Source organism: Alligator mississippiensis, chromosome 4 (assembly GCF_030867095.1).
Source record: "Alligator mississippiensis isolate rAllMis1 chromosome 4, rAllMis1, whole genome shotgun sequence".
Classification (NCBI taxonomy): domain Eukaryota; kingdom Metazoa; phylum Chordata; order Crocodylia; family Alligatoridae; genus Alligator; species Alligator mississippiensis.
The window spans coordinates 228,271,768-228,294,965 of NC_081827.1; the positions used below are offsets into that span (position 1 = coordinate 228,271,768).

Consider the following 23,198-nt stretch of genomic DNA (forward strand, 5'->3'; position numbering starts at 1 on the left):
GTGTGTGTGTGTGTGTGTGTGTGTGTGTGGAAAGAGATCCACAAATCTCATACTCTAAATTAGATAAAATATTGGAAAAGGATGGAGAACAAATTTATACAAGTAAAATACTGAGTCTAGCTTTAACACATATGTTACTAGTTTCAAGAATCTCCCCACCCCATATCCCAAAATTCTAGTTTTACATTTCTATTGTAAGGCAAGCTATATTATAGGATTATGAGGTCAGGCAGAAAAGCCAGGCTGAATGGTTGCCTTTATTATCACCTGAGAGAAGTTCAGAATTTAAACAAATGTATATTTGAGGAGGGAGACTATTGTAAACTTGGGAATAGCACAAGAAAAAGCTCAGGATCAAGTTTAGTGGAAATGACTTTGTAAAAGGAGTTGAAAGGATGTACTTCATGGGAAGGTTGTTGAGGAAGCCAAGACAGTGTCAGAGAAGACACTATGGGAATGAGGGCAGCATTTGAACTTAATGTGAAGTGAGACAAGAGACTTGAGACAGAAAAAGCTAAAGGCTTAGATATAGCCCTTCAAGCCAAAAAGGAGAAATTCACTATAGCCTATGTGAGAGATAGTGATGGAGAGGACCAGAGTTCAAGGAAACACAGACTTGAAAGGGTAGGTTTGAGTTGAAAAGGTAAAAACAGCAAGATTTGTTGAAAGGAGGGAGCAAACTAAATGATGTTAGGATTTTGAAACTGCATCGCTGTAAAGGCAAAAGGGAGTGAACCTCCCAACCCTCTTGGAGGCTCCATATATTTATTCTATTTCTCTGTTCTGGCTGAGCTATATTTAGAATAACGAGAAGAACATAAATAGCTCTAAAAATCCATCTTTGTATTTCCCCTTTTCTTGGGCCAGCAGGGAGCCTTTCTGGGCAACCTTTGAGCACCCTGACCTGCTACCTCCGCAGGCTGGGAAGAGAGTGGAGTGAATATGTCCTACATGCACCATCTAGTGACTCTTCTTTTGCCAGCAGAATTTCCTGAGCCTGGGTTGCTGGATTCCAGTTTCTGTTTCCTGCCAGAGCAGCATAAGGGCTTAGAACACATTGGGTGCATCCTGATGAGTGCACACATGCACCTTTCCTGTAGAACAAATAGCAGTGGCAGCTGCTATTTGTCCCTGGGTATGCCCCTGCACGCACACTCCAGCATGTGGCAAAGTGACCCTGGGGAGGTAGGGGAGGCTAGGGCCAGCAGAGGCCCAGCAGCCTTACTTGGGCTCCTGTGGGCCTCCTGGGGCAGCAATGGCACTAAGCTGGGCGCTCAGAGCCTAGCCAGCAACCAGTACTTGGCTCTGGCAGGCCAGGTTCCCTTCTGACAGTGCACGCTGATGCCACGTGCACCACACTGCTTTTTTTAGCAGGGGTTGTTGTTCTTTTTGACACTGCAGCAAACAAGTGCACCTGCGCCACATGCAATCTGCAGTGCCTTAAACTGCTTTGAGGCACCGCAAATTGCAGGTGAGTGCTAGTTGGGACATGTCTGGGGGGGGGGTTAAGATTCAGAGTATATGTTTGGTTTATAATCTGAAGATCAACTGTGAATCAACAAAATTAGTTTAAGTGAATTGCATGAATTGGTAAGAAAAAGAATAAACATAATCTGAAAAACCTAGTGCATGGAGTTATGTGCAGAATGATCTTTGCTCAATAAGTCTACATTTCTGTAAAAGTGTATGCCACTTCTGCAGACCAGACCCCAGACCTCCTAAAGGTGGAATCAGAAAGTTTTGTTAACGCAAGGAAAAAGAATAAAAACTGTGATTCACTGAGAATAACTTACGTATGTATTTATTGTTTGTTTGCACCAGAGGTTTTTGGGTACAGTGCATTTTGGGGAGAGATTTTCAAAGGCAGATATAGCAGTTAAGTTCCCAACTTTCAATGAAACTGCAACATCCACTTCCCTTTGTCTCTTTGGAAAAGTTTGCAGAGGCAAGTGTTTCTTAGGGTAATATCTTTTTGGACCAAATATGTAGTAGGTATAAAGTTAGACAAGCTTTTGAATGCAAAACATTTTTCAAATGCAAGAAAAGTGTATTTTATCAGCTTTCCCAAATGGGAGGAAGGACACTTTCTGCCTGAAAGCTTATCAAGCACCTCTTTCAACTATACAATTTGTCCAATAAAAGGCTTCATCAGCAACCCTTTGATTCTCACACATTTCCTGGACCATCAGTGCTACACAAACGCTCCAAAATCACTATATGCAGTTTAGATAAGTAGCGACTGACACCTGGTGGCCATAAGCAGTACTGCACCTTCCTATAACAGGATGTATTTACCTCTGTATTCTTGTATGTGAATCCAGAACACAGCCTTAAGAAATACATCATACCAATATGCATCTTAGATGTGCCAATAAAATAACAGCAACTAGAACACAAAGACCCTTTTGAAAAGGCAGTAGGGATGATATTCAGTTTGTTTCAAAACTCTACCTGTAGGTTAACTGTAATTGAAAAGCAGATGGCCATTAAGAATCTTGAGTGGAGGACTACATTGGGAGTATCCTCATATCCAGGCATGTACCATGGAATAGAAGGGCAACATTTAGCCCTTTTATTCCAAGGGCACTTTTGAATGGCAGACTGAATACAAGACAGGCAATTTAATGAACAGCTGAAGGGATGGTAAAAATCTAGGAACATTGACTGGTATATAGGAGAACTCCCAGTGGTTTCTCTATATCTTTCTGTTGCCCATGTGAATATCCCTCTCATTCTATTCTCTCTCCCTTCTCCTGATGCAGCAAAGCACTTAACAGGTTTAGGAGGATGGTTCAAGTGCTTAATTTTAAGCACATGCTTGCTTGTTGTGCTGGATTAAAGCCATAGTACACACCATTAGTACCATTACCTAAGAATCCACAGGTGACTGTGTGGAAGAAAGCAGGCATTTTGTCTCCATTCCATTGATATATATTAGTATGTTTCAATACTCATTGCTTGCTTAGTATTTGCATTTATTAAGTCCTGATGTTTGACAGTAGGCAAGAAAAAAAGGTTACATTGTGATAAAACTTGCCTCAAAGAATTTGTGGTGAAGATAAAGACAAGACGTGTCAGAAGGGAGGTAAGGCATATGGGGAAATCGGATTTAGAAGTTACCTTAAAGTTATGCTACTTGGCTGGGTTTGATTGTATGAGTAGTTGTACAGGATTTCTCTGTCTTCACTGGAATCTTAGAAGCAAATACTGGTCCCAGTGGGATCTGACATTGATGCCAAGGGGCTCAGGATTTAACCTGGCTTTGCTGTTATGGAAAGAGCTGACTGCTATATGAAACATTGTTTTAAAATTATGCATTTAAACCCACTTCTTACCACTTCCTCCTACTGCTACACCTTTCTTCCATAACAATGTTTTTGTTATGCAAACATTTAGACCCTCATTCCACTGGTTGCCTATGAGAGCCTGAAATATTTTTTTTCCCCTCATTAATACTTATTGGCTTATGGTGGGTTTTGTCTCCATCTGATGCATCTGAGGATACTGGCCACAGCAGGAGTTTTGACTGGGGTATGCTGGTACTTCTACTCTCAAGTACATGACTGGAAAAACTTGCTCCTTTCCTTGGGGTCATAGCGATCCCTAGATTTGACATTGGGAAGGAATTAATGCACCTTGTGAGACTGACAAGGACAGTGGGGGATATTGCATTCGTACATCAGTGTAAAATCACCTGATCACAGGTGAACCTAATGACTTCATTGCAGCAACAGGGCATGAGCACCCTCACACCCCTGCTTTGTAGCACATTGTAGGGGATTTTTAGTTTTGTTTTCCTAATGTGTTTCATGAGTGCAATGTGGGTATTTATACATATGTTTGCATCGCAGCACTGGGCACTTTTAAAAGCACCGAATGCTGCATCACTTGCAGTTATATAAGCGGCAAAATGCACATGAGCACTCAGAAAATGGTGGCAGCGTGCTTTTGAACTAAAAGACATCGAAAGTGTTTTAGTTCAAAAGCACACTACTGCAATTTTCTGCGCACTGATGCATGTCGCCGCGTGTACAACTGCACAAGACACAGTACAGTGCATGTCAGCTCACATGCAGAGAAGACTCGAAAATCAAAAAGGTATGTGTATAAATGCCCTGTGAGAGAAAAGGATTGGAGGGGACAATTTTTAAGGCTATTTTCTAAAGAGCTTCCTGCAAATGCATGATGCTGGCCTCAATGGCCCTGTGTTCTAAATGTCTAAAGCTGTACACCAGGGGTTTTCAACCTTTTTTAATAAGTGTACCCCTGTCAGCTCCCTTTTTAATAAGTGTACCCGGGCGGGGCGGTGGCAAGCAGCCAGACACTGAGCGAAGGGGTGGCGAGTGGCAGCAGAGCAGCGTCTGCGCGGCCCTGCTCTCACCCCACCCTGGACCTGTTCCTGGGAGGCAGCGGCGCAGGGTGGCAGTGCTCCATCCCCATCCACCCCCACATACCCCCTAGGATCTTTCAAACTACCCCCAGGGGTACGTGTACCCCCGGTTGACAACCCCTGATGTACAGCATACGTCATCATATTTGGGAACGTACATTAGGACAAATATACTCAAGAGGTTTCCTCTTAGATGTAATCAAAGTAAAACGGTATTTTTGTTCCAAATCTTTTCCTAGCCATTGGCTGTATGGTGGTGGCATGCTGAGCTCACTGCCTTATCAGAAATACTGCGGCTGAAGCCTGCGCTGGCACGGCTCCAGGGCCAAGAGAGTGAACGCTCTTCGGTGCCTTGGCTGTTCCCCAGCTGCCAAATTTGGTGGTGGGAAGGTAGGTGGGGGGACAAACAGCAACAGCATTCATGCCCTGGGTCCCAGAGCCATACCAGCGCAGGATCCAGCAACTGTGTGGACAAGCCAATAACTTTGGAGAACTTGCTGCATAATGTGCAACATAGCTGAATGGGGCTGCCCCTCACCATAATGTGACCTGATCCTGTCCCACGGAAATTGTGTAAGTGCATATAGCTGACATGTTCAACATTAAAGGATTTGGAGTATGAAAGCTGCTCCGACCACTGGAAGTCCAGTGCGTTGGAGGTTTGATTAACGAATCTGCTGGGGCCTGGCAATGACGGTGCTCCAGCACCCTCCCGCACTTCAGGTATCATTGTCCCGGCACTTAAAAACAGTGGCGACGCTTGAACTAGAGCTCAGTGAATGAGCTTTAGTTCAAGTGCCCCCAACGTCACTTTGAAGCGTGGGGGCGCTGATCCGTAAGGTGCAGCGGTGCTTTAATTAGAGCCACTAAGGCTAGGGGAGATGTCACTCACGTGATTGGGAACAGGTTTAAACCCCTAGCACAACAGAAGTTCAGTGCACAGAAACTGGTTTCAAAATGGGCAAAACCGGTATAAGATACACTTGGGGGGATGCAGTATCAGCCTTCACTGATTTAGGTTAAGCTGGTGTGTGCACGTGTTAAGTTCGTGTGTATATGCGTGTGTTAAGCTTGCGTGTCTGCATGTGTTTTAAGATGGGGGAGGTGTGCGCGCGCAAGTGTGCGTTTGCGTCCGTCACCCTTTGTGGCGTCACAAAGCGGATTGCAGCGCAGCACAAGCCCCACCCGGCCCCTCCCATCGACCATCCACGCATCGATTGCCCCTGCCTGCTCCGCGGCTCCTCCCCCCGCCCCCTCGATCAGCGCGAGCGTCCGCTCGTCTTGCCTGTTCCTCGCGGCCCCGCCCCGCCCCGCGCGCTCGGCGCTCCCGGCATCGATGCGCTCGGCGCTCCCCTGCGCCGCCGTCGCCGCCATCTTACAGGAAGCGCCGGGCCGGTAGGAGCGCGCGGCACCCTCTCCCCTGCCCGCCCCCCCCCCCCCCACCCCTGTGTCGGCGCCACGGTCGCTCAGCCCGGTGCCGCCTGTCTTGTGTTGCAGGAGCGGCGGCGAGGAGAGGAGCCCGCGCCGCGGCCATGGCCGGTGTGAGTAGCTGCGCGGCCCTGGGCAGCCCCGGCCCTGCGGGCCCGAGCGCGGCGCAGGCCGGCCCTTGGCCCCTGGAGCCCGGCCTGGCGTGGGGGCGCTGGCCCTGCCTGGCCCCCGTTGGGGACGGTGCCGAGCGGTTCGCGGGAAGCGCTGGAGACAGCCCGCCGGGGCCCGTCTCCCAACTCCCTGCTGCCTTCATGCGGCTCGTAGACATCAAGGGCCGCGCCCGGCAGATCACGGAGTCCGACCCCCTGCTGTGGGCAGCGATACTGCTGAGGGCAAACGGTCCCCGCGAGGTGTCTGTCCAGTCTGATCTGGACGACGTCCACGTCTGCTCCCTATCCTGGTCGCCCTGACCGCAGAGAAATCCTTCCTTGCGTCCACCCTGAAACCTTCCTCTGACCGTTTATGGCTGCTGCTCCTTGTCCTGCCCTGGGGCGCCCCAGTGAGCAGGGTTTCTCCCAGCTCCCGATGTTGACCCCTTACGTACTTATAAACAGCCATTGAGTCCGCCCTCCATCAAGACCCGTTAGTCTTTCCTCATCAGGTTTGTCCTCCAGGCCTGTCATGGTTCCTGTGGCCCCTTCCCTGGACCCTTTCACAATTTTGCACGTCTGTTTTTGATGTGAACCGAACACGGTACTCTTGCACTGCAGGGTTAATTTTTAGGAAAGGAACTGAAGCTTTTTAGGGGCCGTTAATACACGGGCACTTTGAGGTCCAAGGATGGAGACGCCCACATGAGCGTCATTAGCAAACGCACCCAAATCCTCCAGTTGACACTTGTGGGCATATCCCCTGGTGTAAAAGGTAGGGCAGAGGCAGAGGTGCACCCAGCAGACCAACCTAATCAGGCAAGCATAATGAGCACAAGTGAACCATATTTAGTTTTTTATTAATGAATTAACTGCATAAAGTGAACTGTTACTCATGAATGCTTGTGCATCTCTGATACAGTTAGTCTATAAGGTGTCTCTCTGCCTTGTCTTCTGCCCAGCTTCTGACTCACAAGGCTAGGGATGTAAAAGGTTAAACAATAATTATATTTATACTGTTCAGCTCCCAGCTCGGTCAGTGCTACCCGCTGCTGGGGGAGCAGCTGCTGCAGGGGCAGCATGAGAGCAGCCCTGGATCCAGGCTGCAGCATCACACGACTGCAGGGAAGTAACAAGCAGTTACCTGGGGGAGTGGAGCCGGGCAAAGTTACATAGCAGAGCTGACAGCACTTAAATAGCGAGTGCCGCAGCAGGGTTGCCACTGGGTGCTGTGGGGGTGGGCTGCGCAGAGCCAGGTCCACCCCCCACATAACACCCACAGGGGCTTCCGCCTGCTGGACAGCCACGCTACACCCAGACAGTGCCTTCAGTCCATAGACACCCAGAGCCCCAGGTGGCCCCTCCTGCCCATCTGCCTGTCCCCTGGGCTCTGGTAGCCACTGCTCAGCAGGGTCATATGGTGAATGGACGTGTTGCACAGGATCACACCCGCGGGCAGAGCATCCTCTGCTAGGAGCCACAGCACCAGGGCAAGCCCTCAGCTGAGTGGGAGGAGTGTAGTGCCAGTCTGGCTGCATCCAAATGGGGAAGGAAACAGATATCCACAGACTGGAGACACTACCTGAGCATGGCACAGCTGTCCTAATAGGTGGGAGCCCCTGTGGGTGCTTTGTGGGTGGGGGGAAGGGCACCTGGCTCTGTGCAGCCCACTCCTGTGGCACCTAAAGCATCTGCTGCTGCACTCGCTCCTATTTAAGCCCTGCCAGAGCCACTCCCCCAGCACTGGACATCCCTGAGTCAGGGGCCCTGCCACCCTGCCCTGCTGCTGCTAGTGCCATTGCCTGCCCACTCCCACGCTTACCCCGTGGAGCCTGCTGATTTCACGGGAATTTGCTGCAATCCCGCATATCATCTCAGCCCTGGCTCCCTGCACTGCCCTGCCTCTCTATCGTGGAACTGTTTAATTGTTTAACCAATATCATTAGAGGAGATTAAATGTGTAATTTTTTTAAACAATATTTACATCTCCCTTGTGTAAAGTTATGTACATGCATTTCTCTAAAAACTAGTCTCTTTGTGCCATATACTTTATTCCCTGGACTATATCCCAGTTAGTGTTGCCAATTAACTATCCTCCTCTGCTTGTTAATTGGTGGCTAATGTAAGCAACAGTTCTGCTTTTCACAGAGTTATATGGGGGGGAGGTTGTCTTGTTACACACACGGATAGTTGCAGGTTATGTATGGTGATGTTTTGCATGTAACATCTATACATATCTATAATAGTTCTTGTAAGGTTTGATATTAGTGCTTGAGTTCGGGCTTCTTAAAGTAAAGCATTTTGGGGATTCAGGGTGAACTTGATCACTTTTTACTAGGGACATCTTTTGAATTTATTAGAATATTTGGCTTATACAATTTAAGGCGCAATTTCATGCAAATACTTGCGTGTGTCAAAAGTTTAAACTTACGTGTTTTAATGTCTTCAGGATTGGGTAATTACTGCTATAGATATTAGATAGATATTGGTTAACTGCATACACAGGGTATGTGAGTCCTCACCACTTAAGGCCTATGTTCTGATTATTTAGGCAGAATCCTGACTTTAAGCATATGAGAAGTTTTATTGAAGTAAGAAAGTCTATTGAGATATTTAAAAGTAAGCTTGCATATCTGTTTGTCTAGGATTGCCATCTCCAGGCTTCAATAACTTTTCAAAGTATTTCCATTTTAGACAATTGCAGCATAATGCCCAAATATTCTGTAGCAAGCTGAAAGATTTTCATGAAGAGCTGGTTTCTGATACTGCAATCTAGTGGGTGAAAATACTGGGGTAGCTGCAGGCACATTAAAAATGTAAAGTTCTGTTGAATAAAATATGATGTGAACTCCTTGGCATGTTGGCATAGTTTAATTTGGTGTTGAATTCAATTTTATGCTTTATCGTTTTGAATATGCTACAGACTTTTGTATAGGGAGACTAGAACTGATTATAGGGGAAAAACAACTTTTAAAGCAAGGGATCAGATTGGAGTTGTGACCATAGGAATATTAGCTGGAGATCTGTTTTTAGCAAAAATAAATAAATAAAATAGTTATCATTATTGATATTTAAATTAAGTATTGGAGTTCACCCACCTTATTATTTGGAGTTATTTCAGGTGGATTACAGACTCAGGAAAACAACACTATCTTCTGTAGTTCATGTTTTTGGGGCTTTCTTTTTATAGGGCTAGATCTGTTCCTGTAAATACAATGTTGGATTTGGAACACAGTTCTGGACATGATGCTAATTGCCTGGCAAATTCCAGGATTGCACAAGAGCTGTATGACTTGCTGATAACCCATATACTGGCATGTTTGAAGTTGAAAGTATCTGCAAAACAAAATAATGTCTGTTGTACTAATCTTAGGACTTCCATCTATAACTCTGTAGCATCACAGAAACATACCATAGCAGTAATTCCACTGCCTGTCTCTTTTGATACATGTATGCCTTGTTTATTCTAAGGTTTTTGTGTTTGTTTTTTTCATTTTTGGACTGTAAAAGAAATCTATATGCACTCTGAGTACTTGGCAGTCTTCTGGGCACAAGCTGTCATAGCAGTATAAAATGGCAGTATTATTGGCTTTTCAAGAATCCTGTTGTAATTTTACATAATGGGGGTGTGCTAGTTCTTAGTGCAAAGTACTGAAACTTTCAATCAGTGTTCCCTGTGTTGATTTTGTCTAGTGTTATAGGGGTTTGGGCTTTTATTAAGTGTTATAACACAAAACAAAATAATATTTGCTTAGGCAGCCAAAGGTATGTGGATATGCTGTCTCCCTTTGCTTCTTCTTCCTTCTAATCATAGCTGGGGATGGGCTTCTACTTTTATCAAAAGCAGGACAATTTTTCTTCAAAACAATGCAACCTTTTCTTTATAGAGCAAATTTTTGTTTTATAGTTCTTTATTTTTACTTGTAGTATGATGTTCACTTCTCATTTTTTGTCGTCTTTAGGTGCTCTGTAACAGAGCAAGACTGGTGACCTACCTGCCAGGATTTTATTCCTTAGTCAGAAGGATAGTAAATCCCAAGGCTTTTTCTACAGCAGGATCCTCTGGCTCAGATGAGCCTTACGTTGCTGCTACACCTCCTGATATATGTAAGAAAAAAAGAATTGCATTTATGTTCTATTGATACCTAATATCCGAAAACTAGCAGTCTATCTCTAAAAAAAAAAAAAAAAAAAGACATTTTTTTTTCCTGCATGGTAAGGCACTTGATTTTGCTTAAAGCCTGGGCTATCTTCTATATTACATGATTGCATTGCAATGACTGTTTGACTCTTAAAATCACATTTTTCCCAACATGAAAACTAATAAAAACATTCACTTTTTGACAGATCCAAGAACTGTGTGGCCTGATGAAGTAATGGGACCATTTGGCCCTCAGGACCAGAGGTTTCAGCTTCCGGGTAATATAGGTTTTGATTGCCACTTAAATGGTACAGCTTCTCAGAAGAAAATGCAAGTTCATAAAAGTCTGCCTGATATATTAGTCGAACCTTCCCCAAATGAGCGGCATGAATTTGTGGTGACTCAATATATAAATGAGTTCCAGGTAAGAAAAGTCATTTTATACATGGAATTAAACACATTATTTATTATAAAAGTGCGTTTGATTTTTCATAGATGAGGAAGAACTATCTCTCCAAAGTATTGTGATGTATGATGAAAACAAGCAGGAACGGGAAGGGAGATTGTAAGAAACATTGTTTCCCATGGAATGTATTAACCATTCCTGGACATTTTGCTAAAACTTTGACAATTTAATAGAAGTATTTTCATTAAAATGTCTCAGATAGTTGCTTCTTTATATGGGCTATATGAAAACAGGATTAGATTTATGTATCTTTAAAACATAAAATGAGTAACCTAATGATCTGCGTTGTAAAACAGACATTTTTAATTTTTAACTTTTAATGATTTTTTGTCTGCAGCCCATGGGTCTAATTGGTTAGGACAGTGTCCCATTAGTTGTGCCTGTTAATGCTTATGAGCATAAAAGAAATGCCTGAAAAAAAAAAAAACAACCACCAAGGACTCGGCTGTAGTAGGAAGCTTTGTGAGCTTTGCCTTTTGGGAATGGCTAAGCTTACAATGATTCAGAGATGCCTCATTAACAGCAGGCAGTTTTACAATTATATTTGCTCATCTTCATTAATGAGAATTTTTTAGTTAATGTCTACTGATTGCAGCTAGTGTGGTGACTTCCCAGGCCAGGCATGAATTTTGCAGCATCCTCAGGCATAGGAAATTAGTAAAGTAATTTTTAGCAACAAACTATTTCCTGTTTTGAAAGGGACGTATGATATTTGTCTTACTATGGAGTACTTTTTGCCCCATTGTAAGCATTTGGGGGTCAGTTCGCTCAGCTTCTGTAGAATCAAAGCTCCAACTAAAACAAACAACTTCCAGCGTAATCCAAATATGAACTGTTTGCATAGTTGTAGACAAAGTTACAGGAGCTCTACTGTTGCTCATAGCTTTGACAAGGTGCTATAGAGAGATTTGTAAGAGCATTGTCAGTTTGCACTTGCTGTTCAGCAGGCTGTGGGCAAGAATCAGGTCAGTTTCCACGCTGCTGTTCAGCCTGCTGTGGGCAAGAATTAGGTCAATTTCACGCTGCTGCTGTCTGGGAAGGCTCTGAGCACTAGCAAAGGCAAACACTGAAGCCATTCACTTGGAAACAGGAGCCAAAACAGAGAGTGGGGGAAGGGTTAGAGTAGCAGAGGCATTCATCTCATCCATCCCAGCAGCCTGGGGAGTGGTTAGATTAGTTGAGGCCCACCCACTTTTCCAACACCTGGAGGGGATTGTATTGGCCTCAAATTTATCTGACCCTTGCATGTTGAAGGTTGATTCAAAAGATTTATCTGAGCAAGGTCAGCAGAGAGCATCCTTCTTTTCTCAACACTTGGTCGACAGGAAAAGAAGATATTGGTCTTTGGTAAATAGGTTTAGTCGTCTGACTACTAGGTGTCTGATGAATTTGTAAAACAGGTAAGTGAAAGGGAATTAAGGGCATTTGTCAGGGTGGCAGATGGGGGAGAGACATCTTTTCTGTCATGAAAGGAACTCCTTCAGGCATTGTAGGTAGGAAAGAGAGACCAGAAACAGGAGAGCATGTGCAGAGAACAGCATCAGAATGTAATGGAAGTCATGGATGGGAAGAGAATGCGAGAAGCAAGAGGCAGGTTGAGTAAACAAGTTGGGTTTTTTCATGTACTATATTTAATAAAATTTTAAAATAACTTAAACATAGAAGGGCCAGAATCGTAAGTGTAGTCATCAAAGCTTATAAACTTACATTTGGTCTAGGAAGAACTGACGTTTAGGACATTAGTTTTGGATGTAACAGCTATAGGTGTGAGAACAGTGCTTATTTTTTCATAAATAAGAAATCACACTGTAGGTTAGAATCATCACTGGCTGATCAGAAACTAAGCTATTCTATTACAAGTCCGCACTACCCTTGTCAAAGCATAGGCCTGGAACTAAGACCTGAGTTTAACCCGTTTAGTCTCAGGTTTGTTTTTTAACTAAACAGTTTGCCGTTCCATGAGTTGGTTTCCCCACTGGTATGTTAGGGTAACAATTTTTATCTACCTCAGAAGTGCGTCCCGTGAGTATTTTTAAATTTTTTTGTTTATTTGTTTCGTTTTTGTTTAAGCCCGTTATAAGAAACTTACTTGTGTGTGTTCCAGCGGCTACAGGCATTATTTTCATAAAACTACCACCAGAACTACAGTCTTATTCATTTTGCATAGAAATAAATGTGAAAGTTACCGTTTATATTTCCTTGACTTTTTCAGGGTGCTGATGGCCCACATAAACAGCAAATTAATAATGCAGAAACATACTTTGAAAATGCAAAGGTAGAATGTGCAGTACAAACTTGTCCAGAAATCTTACGAAAAGGTATATTTTTTGCTCTTTTTGACAGTTTTTATAACATTAAAAACTGAGATGCTGACCAGCTAATTAAACCTGTAGTGTATACAGTATTTCTAAACCTTCAAAATTTAAGCACATTTTAAGAAGTAATCCATAACAACATGATTGCTAAAGTGGCATTTCACATCAAACTGTTATTTTAAGGTGAAAAGCAAGTGTATGTTTTAAATTATTTTACAAATAACACACAAATTAATGAATCAATGGTTAACCTTTTTCCTTATTTTTTTTCTGTATAATTGAGATTTATTTTGACTGTTGTCTTTTATTCAGTGTAGAAGACAGACTTTTATTATCTAATATATTGTTTCTTTTGTTTTCTTGTAAAGTCTTTCTCTCTGCTTTCTAGAAAGACCATGGATTAGTTGAACAGGACTAAGTTTAGAGACCAGTTGGTTTTGTAACTTCGTGACTCTTGGCAAGTCAACATGGTGTTTATAAGGTTGAAACATTTTTTAATTAAGTCACAGTATAGGACAGTGAATACAATAATTGACATTTGCCAACGTTCACTTGTGTACCATTAGAAAAAAAGTATAGAGAAATATGCAAAGCCAACCTGTTAGACTCTTAAATGTGGATTTTATTTTCTTTAGATTTTGAATCCTTATTTCCAGAGGTGACTGTCAAAAATGTAACTGTTCTAACTGTAACTCAGAAAACTAACAATGATATGACTGCATGGAGTCAAGAAGTAGAGGATGAAAGAGAGATGCTGTTAGAAAATGTAAGTATTTTAAATGGCATCAGTTTATTCTTTCTGTTCATATATTATTCGTGAGTTTAGTTCTGGCACTTGGTACTGTGTAATTTGCTTTTACAGTAGCCATTAATCAAATTATTCCTAGTGAGAAAATGAGGACTTTTTTAAACCAGTTCTGCAGAGTTCATGGATTTTTTTTATGCAAAGAACTTTTGGACTGAAAAGTATTAATTATTTTGCTTAATAGCGAGAAGACTAATAGAGTCTCCTTATGTGAGAGTAATTGTCTTTCCTTATTGTTGCAGTTTTACAGCAATACGTTCCACTGAATTCTAACGTTGATTAATTTATCCTATTTCTACAAGAAAATGATTGACATACACAAAAAATAAGTTTTCACTTTTGCCTAGTATAGCCAAATCAAACTGAATTACCACAAAAGGTGTGTCATGTCTTCTCTTTTCTCTTCTTTTCTTTTCTCATAACTTTTACTTGATATGTTTTGTATTTTTTTAATTACCTAATCCAGTAGATGTCAGTATCTACTACTGCAATTTTTTTCTCCAACTATAGTAACTAAAATGTAACTCTTTTAAAACTGTATACGTTTACAAAAATAGAGAATTCTGCCTGTAGGGGGAGGGGCCTTACATCTGACGGGTGAGCATCACTGCTAGTAAACACTAAGCTTGAACATAGTTCTATTAATTATCTTCCAAGTTTTATAAGTGACTGCAGTCTGTAAGTAAAGGCCATGTAAACCTTTACTACAAGAAAAGCCATCTGAAGCTTCAGCATGAAGATTTCATAAAACTCCCTTCATTTTGGCATGTTCTTGTCTTCAAATTATTTTTGGTCTGTTGGTCTTTAGCGTTGTAATCTGGTCTAATTATATGTTAATTGTCGTCTTTCTTCTCTGTGCACCCCCCTGTCAAGTCTAATGTAGTCATTGTAGGGGTGTTGGGATGTTAGATGTAACCTCCTGGCCTAAAGGTTACTAACAGCAAATTCACAATAAAATGGTCTATTTGTTTGCTGCATAGATGGTTAGAAATAACCTCTGAAGTACTAATTTAATGTGAGAGGCTTTTGCTAAAGAGGTTATTGACAGACAAATCTGTGTGTTTACAGTCGTTAGTCTCAAGTTTTAATTAACATCACTTTAAGTGATTGCTATGAGATTGTTACAACATAGGGTCAAAAGATCTGATATATGAAAAATGCAGCATTAAATGCTGTCTTTAGATTGTTTACATGCATTTAAAAATAAAATATATAGATAACTATCTTAAAAGAAACTGAAAAATAGTTCACTTTTTGAGAGAACTGTTCCTGTTTTAAGCCCCCTAAATGACAAGTCTACTAAGCGTAATCTGGATTTGAAATTTTGATATGCAGAACTATAAGTCTGGAGTACAAGCATAAGAATAATGTACAAGTTTACAAACTTTGGCATCTTCATATTTCCTTATTTTTAAAGTAATGAGAGTGGCATCCATGGAAGAGTAACAAAAGTAAATTCAGTCATTTATGTGTATTTGGGGAGATAAGCTACTAATGCAGCAAGAGAGAGAGAATCGGAAGCCTTGTCACATGATTGTTTGTGGCTTGTTGCCATGCCAAAACAGCCTCAAGGTTAGCATGGTATGTAATCTGGTCAGTGTGGATGTCACAGCTGTAACTCTTCTTAAGATTATGGTTTGTTTCTTTTACATGACAAACAAATTAATGAATTCTGACACCATAGATAACAACCAAATCTTTGTTTTATCCGATCAATTGCTATACAGAAGCTGTCATTTTCAGAAGATAAATTCTTACAATTTTTGAGTTCATGCTTTGGGGATATTTAATTGGGAAAGAAAATGTGATACCTTTTTTCTGAAAATATTATAAAACTTGAATTAATTGGTCTCCGTCATTTGTTTGAAAAATGTAGGAGCAAAACTTTCGTTGTTTACGCTGAAAATATTTGGAAGAATGGAATTGCCCACTGATCTTGCCCACTGTTAATTACAAAATAGTAATTAATTTCAAGAATCAAAAAACAGAATACTTATGAAACTATTTCAGTATCTGTAACTAGAGCTGTTAGTGTTCTCATTTCTGTTTAAGAGCATTTGCTGGTGGCTTGTAATTGAACAATCTCACGTTATTATGTCCAGCTTTACATATATTTTGAACAAAAACAAGCACATTTATATCTTTGTTTGAAATGTTATAGCATCAAATTAGGAAAAACAGGTTTGCTCTATAAGTGACTTGTGAAATGGAGAAATAGAGAACTTCATGAAGTAATGACTGACTTCTTAAAGAGGTTAACAGGTATGATTGCAATCTGCATGAGCAATCAAAGTAATTACATCATCCTGGTTGTACAAATGTTTAATCCTTTACTTTCTGCTATAAAGAATTTCTTTTAAGATCTCATGTGACTGTCATAGTGTAATATGTCATTAATTTTAATCCTCTTAGTAGTGTTGATCTTTTTCTATTGTGTTGAACTTCACATTTTTTGGTGTAAATTAAAGATCTTCATGAACTCCCATTTTAAAAATTAATTTTATATTTAGATGTAAAAGGAGTACCTCCATTTTAATGTGATTTATATTTCTTCTCTTTTAGTTCATTAATGGTGCCAAAGAGATTTGCTATGCGCTATGTGCTGAAGGATATTGGGCGGACTTCATTGATCCTTTTTCAGGACAAGCAGTAAGTTGCTTTGCAGAATGGGGTGGGGAATGGTGATTTGTCTATATAGACTTGCAGTGGTTTGTGAATTACTTGGTTAAAATTCAGCTCTTACATATTGATGAGATGGTTCTTACTAATTTTTAAATCGATGATGATGGTTGTGGTTCAGTTTGTAATTGCTTTTTATCCATGGCATACAAACTGCTGGTACAATAGACAGTCTAAAGAACAATGTTGACAAAAATACAATAAATGAAGTGTGAAGAATGAATTGCCTTAGGATCCCTAACAGAAAAATCACTGCTAAAATAATATGTGATGTCAATGGTTATGTGTTCTTTAGATAATTTGATAGTTCCCACTCCTAGTTGAAAAATAGCTGTTTTTAAAAAACTAAAATCTTAAGCTTTCTGTATATTATTAAGGCCATTGCATTGAAATTCATTGCACTGAAGACCTAAAGTAGGATATATCCTAGCTTAAGATATCCTGATGGGTACAGTTGTTACATCTGTCTATGATGTGTCTTTTACTTGAGTGGGCCATAATAAGGTAAATGGAGATGACTGGTTAACTGTTAAGTTGACTAAACTCTTTTTTCAATGGAACAGAACCCTCTCTTAGTCATGTGTTATGCATGTCTGGGCTTTTGCAACCTAGAATTGCATAGACAGAAAGAGAACTTCTAGCCATAGCAATCTGTGAAAGTGATATTTCCATATATGCAGTTTCATTCAAAAGAACAGGGTGGCATTGAATCCTGTTGTAATGTCTTCTTGCCAAGTGACTCGTCTTATTTTGGTATTAAGTGGTCATTAGAAAAATATAAACACGTTTTAATGTAAGGCATGCGCTGACAGTACTAAAATATATAAGAAGACTTCATTTGTGTGAGTACAGATTTGAGAAACACGAGTCCTTATTTTTCAGTCCCAGTTTTTTAATATCTACTTGGTCACATTGCACAAGTAATTTTATCTCTGAGTCTTGTTTTACCACATGCAAAGTACTGTATTTACTGAAATAGAAGACGACCCCCCCCCCCCCAATAATTAGATTCTATACATTTTTTATATATTTGTTAGAAATCTATAGGTGTAGAATCTGATTATTGGAGGCTTGCCTTGAATTTTGTTCCCTTTCCTTTGCTACAGTAGGGAAAATAAATCCAGGGGGTTTAGCCCTTTGCTCTCTGCTTCCCCCTAACTTTTTTCCCTGGCAGCCCCTTCCCCCTCCCTTTACTGTCGATCCCTGCTCTCCCTGAGCACATGTAAGTGAGAAGCAAATTTGAAAACAGTAACCTTGAAATTAAACATAGTTGTAGCAATTTGCATATAGTACCTATAGACTTAGTTCATCCAGAATTGATGCACGTTACCTTTTTTTTTTAAACTGCTGCAAGTTTTAGCATAGGTGTTTCATAAAAATGCTTTTGAGCATCACTTTTGCATGGTATTAGTCAAAAGGCTCATGATTTACCACAGAGTTCACTGGGTTGTGCCCCACCAGAGTCAACAGCATTTCAGGCCATGGTGAGGGACAACACTGCTTGCAGTTCACCCTGAATACCCTCTGTCCTGCCCCCTCTCAGCCTGGCATGTACTATTATAGCCCCACTCTTCACAATAACCTATACAGCTTGGCACTGCTCAGTATATGTGTATACTCCAGATACCACCCCCGCCCCCAAAAGATCCATGTACTAATTAGTCCCCACTAATGTTTGGAACTGGGTGTTCTTGTCACAAGTCCTGGGATGCTCCAAAAAATTATGTGTAGGTGAAGTGCAGGGCAACCTGGTATGGCTTCACTTCATGGAGGGCAAGGCCACACTAATTATATGGGCCAGGCTGAGAGAGCAGAGGGGTTCTGGTTGAACTGTGATGTTGTGGTTCACCGTGACTTGTAAAGGAGTCAACTGTGAGGGTACACTAGCATATGTTTTTTTCAAATTGGTTACACTCACCTATCAGCATATTTGCCCAATGTTGGCCATGTGTTTTATAGTTATATTCAGTGTTGGCTGCTTTTAATCAACTTAATAACTTTTCCATTACTGAGCACATGCCGCTTTTAGCAGCAGTTTAATGATAAACAATGTATTTAGTGGGGTTTTTTCCATATGCTAAATGGAGGGGAATCTCATCTTGTATTTGAGTAAACATGATAATAGCAATAAGTGCCTTGTAGAGCTATTGCATAGAATAATTAAAATGTGTAGGGAATTTGAGTATAAAGTTGGATTTCTTTAGGCTCTAAAACATAAGGATTAAAGTCTAAATCCTACAAGCTGTTCACTTCAAAGTCCCATTTACTTTTTGAAGTGAAGTGACAGAAATGACGTGTAGTTTAACTGTTTTTAATAGTTTATTGCAATGCACTCATTTTAAAAGCTGTAGTGTATTTTAATTTTGCTTTTTTCAGGGACATTCTCTATCCTCACGGGTGTTTTTGGAAATGGCAAACCTTTCACAACAATTAATTTTTAAGACAGCCACTGTATTTGCACCAAAATAAAGTTTGTATGTAATCTAAATCAAGAGTGTCAACACGTGCCAGATCTGGCCTGCAAAGCCAGGTTACCTGGCCCACGAGGCTCTTGGAGCGGATGGGAATTTAAGGGTGGCACAAGCAGAAGCAGGGCCTGCTGCCAAAATTAGGATTCAGAACCCCACTGGGAACATGCTGTAGCAGTGAGGGGCAAAGCAACAGCTGTGTCAAAGTTTTCTAGTGCTGTAGGTGGGTCTAGGTACTTCCCAAGGCAGGGTGTAAACACATTTGCAAACAATTTTAGTTTCAAAATCCTGTGGGATGAAGGTTAATTTGAGTGCGTCTGTCAGAAAAATCAAAAAGGTTTGGGTATAGTATCCACAGTAAAATATTTAAATTGGTTTCAAGCAATTCAATTAATATTCCTAGGTATCCATTTTGTTTTAAAGTAAGCTAGGTCCTAGCTGAGGGTGTCTGATTCAAAATATTCATGACTATAAGAAAATTTTCTCTTTTTTTTTTTTTCCAGTTTTTTGGACCATACACAAACAACACACTTTTTGAAACGGATGAACGTTACCATCACTTAGGATTTTGTGTTGATGATCTTGGTTGCTGCAAAGTTATTCGACATAATCTCTGGGGCACACATGTGGTTGTAGGAAGCATTTTCACTAATGCTGACCCTGACAGTTCAGTCGTGAAGAAATTAAGTGGAAACTAGGGACCTTTTACCTACTCAAATTTGACATCTGAATTGTTTTACTTGATGATTTGTCTATAAATGCTGTCAGCCAATACCAAACTTTAAAGTGTTTGCTCACTTGAATAATAAATAACTGTTATTTATTTTAGTCTGTGTGTAAACACTTCCTTGATGTTCAATATTATTTGACATCTTATTTGGTAGGTACACAGATGTGCCATGTGACTCTTTTATAAAAGCTGTGTGTCACCCTTGTATAGATCAACATAACATCAAACATAGTTTAGCCACATTTGACCTAAAAATATTATCATTTGCCACATTTTATTCAAGTCTGTTACCTTTACTATGTGTCTGAACAAATGTAAGCTTCTTGGTGAAATCCTGACATCACAGAAACCTATAGGAATTTTGATCCTAATTGGGCCAGGATTTCACCTGATCTAATTACAAAAGATTGTGTAACTTGTGGTTGTGAGTGTTGGAGTGAAGATGAACCAGGTTCACTGGTCTGAGATTTGAATAGTGTTAAGTTGAATCTTCGATTATCTTTTAAGGGCAACGCTGGTGTTCAGTTAATTTTATGATTGAAGCCCTCTGAATTTGCTAGTCAATAAGAAATCTTAATTCCTACCAGAATAGGTCCTGTCTTAATTTCTTTGTTTGTTTGTTTCCATATTGTCTTAAATCCTATTTTATTTCTCATTGTAAAAGGCTAAACGTAGTTAGTAGGTGTTCATAATTTGCATTTCATTAGTGTGTCTTTTGTAATGTACATGGTGCTTAAGAACTGATAGTCACACTATCAAAAAGAGCACAGAGGCTACTAGGACAATTTCTGGATTTTTCTACCATTTTTTTCATTCTACTGCCTTATATATATATATATAGTTTAGAGGAGATATCCATTATAAAATTTTGAAATCCTTGAAGGGGAAGCCTGGCATATGACAGGCATAGTTGACCCTGTAGCAAAAACTGTTCAGGCAGCACAAGAACTGTAGAAGTTAATAGTTGTTCCAGAGAACACTAGAGGACTCGGTATCTAAAATACGTAAACTATCAACTGCAGATTACCTGATCTCTCCTTTATTCTGCATATCAATTTACCTCATTGCTGCTGTCAAAATCTAGTAGCAAACTGAAACTACGTTATGTTTGCATTTGTTGAAACTACCTATTGATACTCATTGCCATGGTTATTCCAGTTCACACAACTGTGGGACTGAAACATTAGTCCAGTCCTGATGCAGTTGAAACCTAGTTAATGTGAAACCCAGGTGGTGACTGACTGAGTTGACACTCTAAAAGGTTTCTCTTCAGTTCTCTTGGTTAGCTGAATACTTTACCCTTGAAACAATATTCAGAATGGTTAACACCATAAAGAGGACACTGGAGTTTTCTGGCTTTCTTGTACTATTTATCATTTTTACTCACGACCTAATCCAGTCCTCAGTGAAGTCTGTAAAAGCCTTTCTGTTGGCTTCAGTGGACTTTGAGGTGCTTGTAGCTCACCAGGTCATGAAAATGAAAAGAAAATGAACATCTCTGTTCTGCAATGCAGCTCTTGATAGGCTGTCTCCAGGCATTCTTCCTGCAATCCAAGAAATGCCATATGTAATCGCAAAACTTGCCCTTGCATTCCCGGACTTAATCCTTGTTACTAATGCTTGCAATACTAGTAATTGTTTTTCCTGCTTGCATAACCAACTGCATTTTTGCATAGTAAACAAGAAATTCTTGCTAGACCTAGCTTAATAGTCACTACCAAAATGAGGCTTGATCTTGCAATATGACTTTCAGTTACGTTGCTATGGAGATTTTCACTGAACAAGATGATTTTCAAACTTTTTTCTGTAAAAATAATTACTAAGCCATTGCCTTGAAGCTTCTGACTCTCAAAACCTGTTATTTTAATCTGTGTGCAATCATCTCATGTTTTTTTTTTTTTTAATAACTAAACTCACTTGACTGTACCTCGCTTGGCATACTTTTTCTTTTCTAGTACAGAAAACTGGTTATCTAGTTACTGTCCAGAAAATCTCAAACTGAACTTGGGAGCACTTGGGTTTCAGCTGATTTTTCTAATATAAATCCGTGCTCAGAAAGGCATTTATGGTTTTATGATTACATTCAGAAAATGGGTGAAATCCTGGTTGCACTGAACACGATGGAAATTTTGCCATCAAGTTCATTGAAAATTTTAGAATTTTTTTTCCATAAAAATACTCTGAAAACCTTTTTCAGAATACATATATATTCATAAAAATGTTTGGTGTGAGTCTCAAAAGTACTTAATATTTAACTTAATTCCACCCCTGCAGACCAGTCAGTTTGTTGCAATGATGAATTGCTGAATGGTTTTGAAAACCCTGGTTCTCAGTAGTTTAGTTCCCCTAAAGTATGATACCTTGCTGCTATACAGTGTTTTTTTCTTAAATATAGCATCAAGTGTCATTTTGCAAATAAACGATCCAAACAAGGTGTTTAGTGTTCTGAAATGATGGATTTTTTACAAACAGTGAAACACACAAATGGAGTTTGTATCTATTATCATAGCTGCCTGCTAGTGGAGAAAACTTACTTTTTTAATCTGAGACTTGCTGTTAACTTTTCTAAATTAACTTGAGCACTTTAGGGTTTTTTTTTAACTGGGCTGAATGCAATCATCTCTCCCCCCTCCCTTCCCCCCCTCCCGATAAATGTTAAAACAAGTTGTTTAAAGTTGTATATCTTCTTTTTTCAGTATTAACACTGATCTGTTTGTGCGCTCTATTTCTTACTTGAGGTAGAATGCACAAATTATAAATGTGTTCTTGAAATCATCTCCAGACCTGCATAGCTTTTATCACTTGTACTAATCAAAAATAAATCCCAAACTGCACTTCATAAGGATTATGTTATAGATTGAAACATATTGTTAATGTCCATAGCTTTAATGGTTTATAAAGCTAAATGTTGCAAACCACCCATACCTGTTAAAGATAAGGAAAAAACAACTTGTGATGACTTAACAAGGAAACTAATCTTCTAAGCTCTGGTATTAAATCATTTATTTTTGTGTTTTAATTATTGATTCTGCTATTATAGGGCTCATGCATTGGAAAAAGTAACAAGATAAATTCCTGTTACAATATATATTAGCAATAAAAAAATTTTAAGTATTTATCTTCTGATTGCTTTTTCTAAATAATTTAAAATTAGGACTTATATTAGCTGTTAAGTGGGAACTTCCATATTCTGAGAAGAGGGGCAGAACTGTCTCCATTGGTGTGAGAAGAGTTTGCCTGAACAGTCAAAGCAAATAGAAAGTTGTTGCTTTTTTGTTGGAGTTCATTGTATATTCTGTGTAAATCTCTTCTTTTTTATTTTAATTACCATTTTCAAGATTGGAAGATAACGTTTTTTTCTGTATAAAAAGGCCTTGGCTGTAGGAGTTGCAGGGACTGCCTCCAAGATCAAGCACTGCTCTCAATACTGCAGGGTTCCAGGGCCTAGAAACTAGAATCCATGGAGACAAACAGCTGGCTGGTAGAGCAATAGAAGTAGGATCTGTCAAGGAAGTTGTTGCTTGGAAAAAGCAGCTAATCAAGGAAAATCCAGACAGGAAGACAGAAGTGAGCCTGTGTCTCTGCCCATGCATCTTACTTCTGTTGTGTAATGCTTAAATTAGTGGG

At 40.2% G+C, this 23,198-nt stretch overlaps 1 protein-coding gene across 1 annotated transcript; it reads left to right on the forward strand.

Moving 5' to 3' along the window:
* Positions 1-5,738: 5,738 nt before the first annotated feature.
* Positions 5,739-22,689, forward strand: MMADHC (metabolism of cobalamin associated D). Its single transcript, XM_006278813.4, has 8 exons — positions 5,739-5,785; positions 5,888-5,931; positions 9,930-10,074; positions 10,315-10,532; positions 12,787-12,892; positions 13,525-13,655; positions 16,257-16,343; positions 19,345-22,689. Exons 2-8 carry the CDS (start codon positions 5,923-5,925, stop codon positions 19,537-19,539), a joined length of 891 nt encoding a protein of 296 aa, XP_006278875.1. The 5' UTR covers positions 5,739-5,785; positions 5,888-5,922; the 3' UTR covers positions 19,540-22,689.
* Positions 22,690-23,198: the final 509 nt, after the last annotated feature.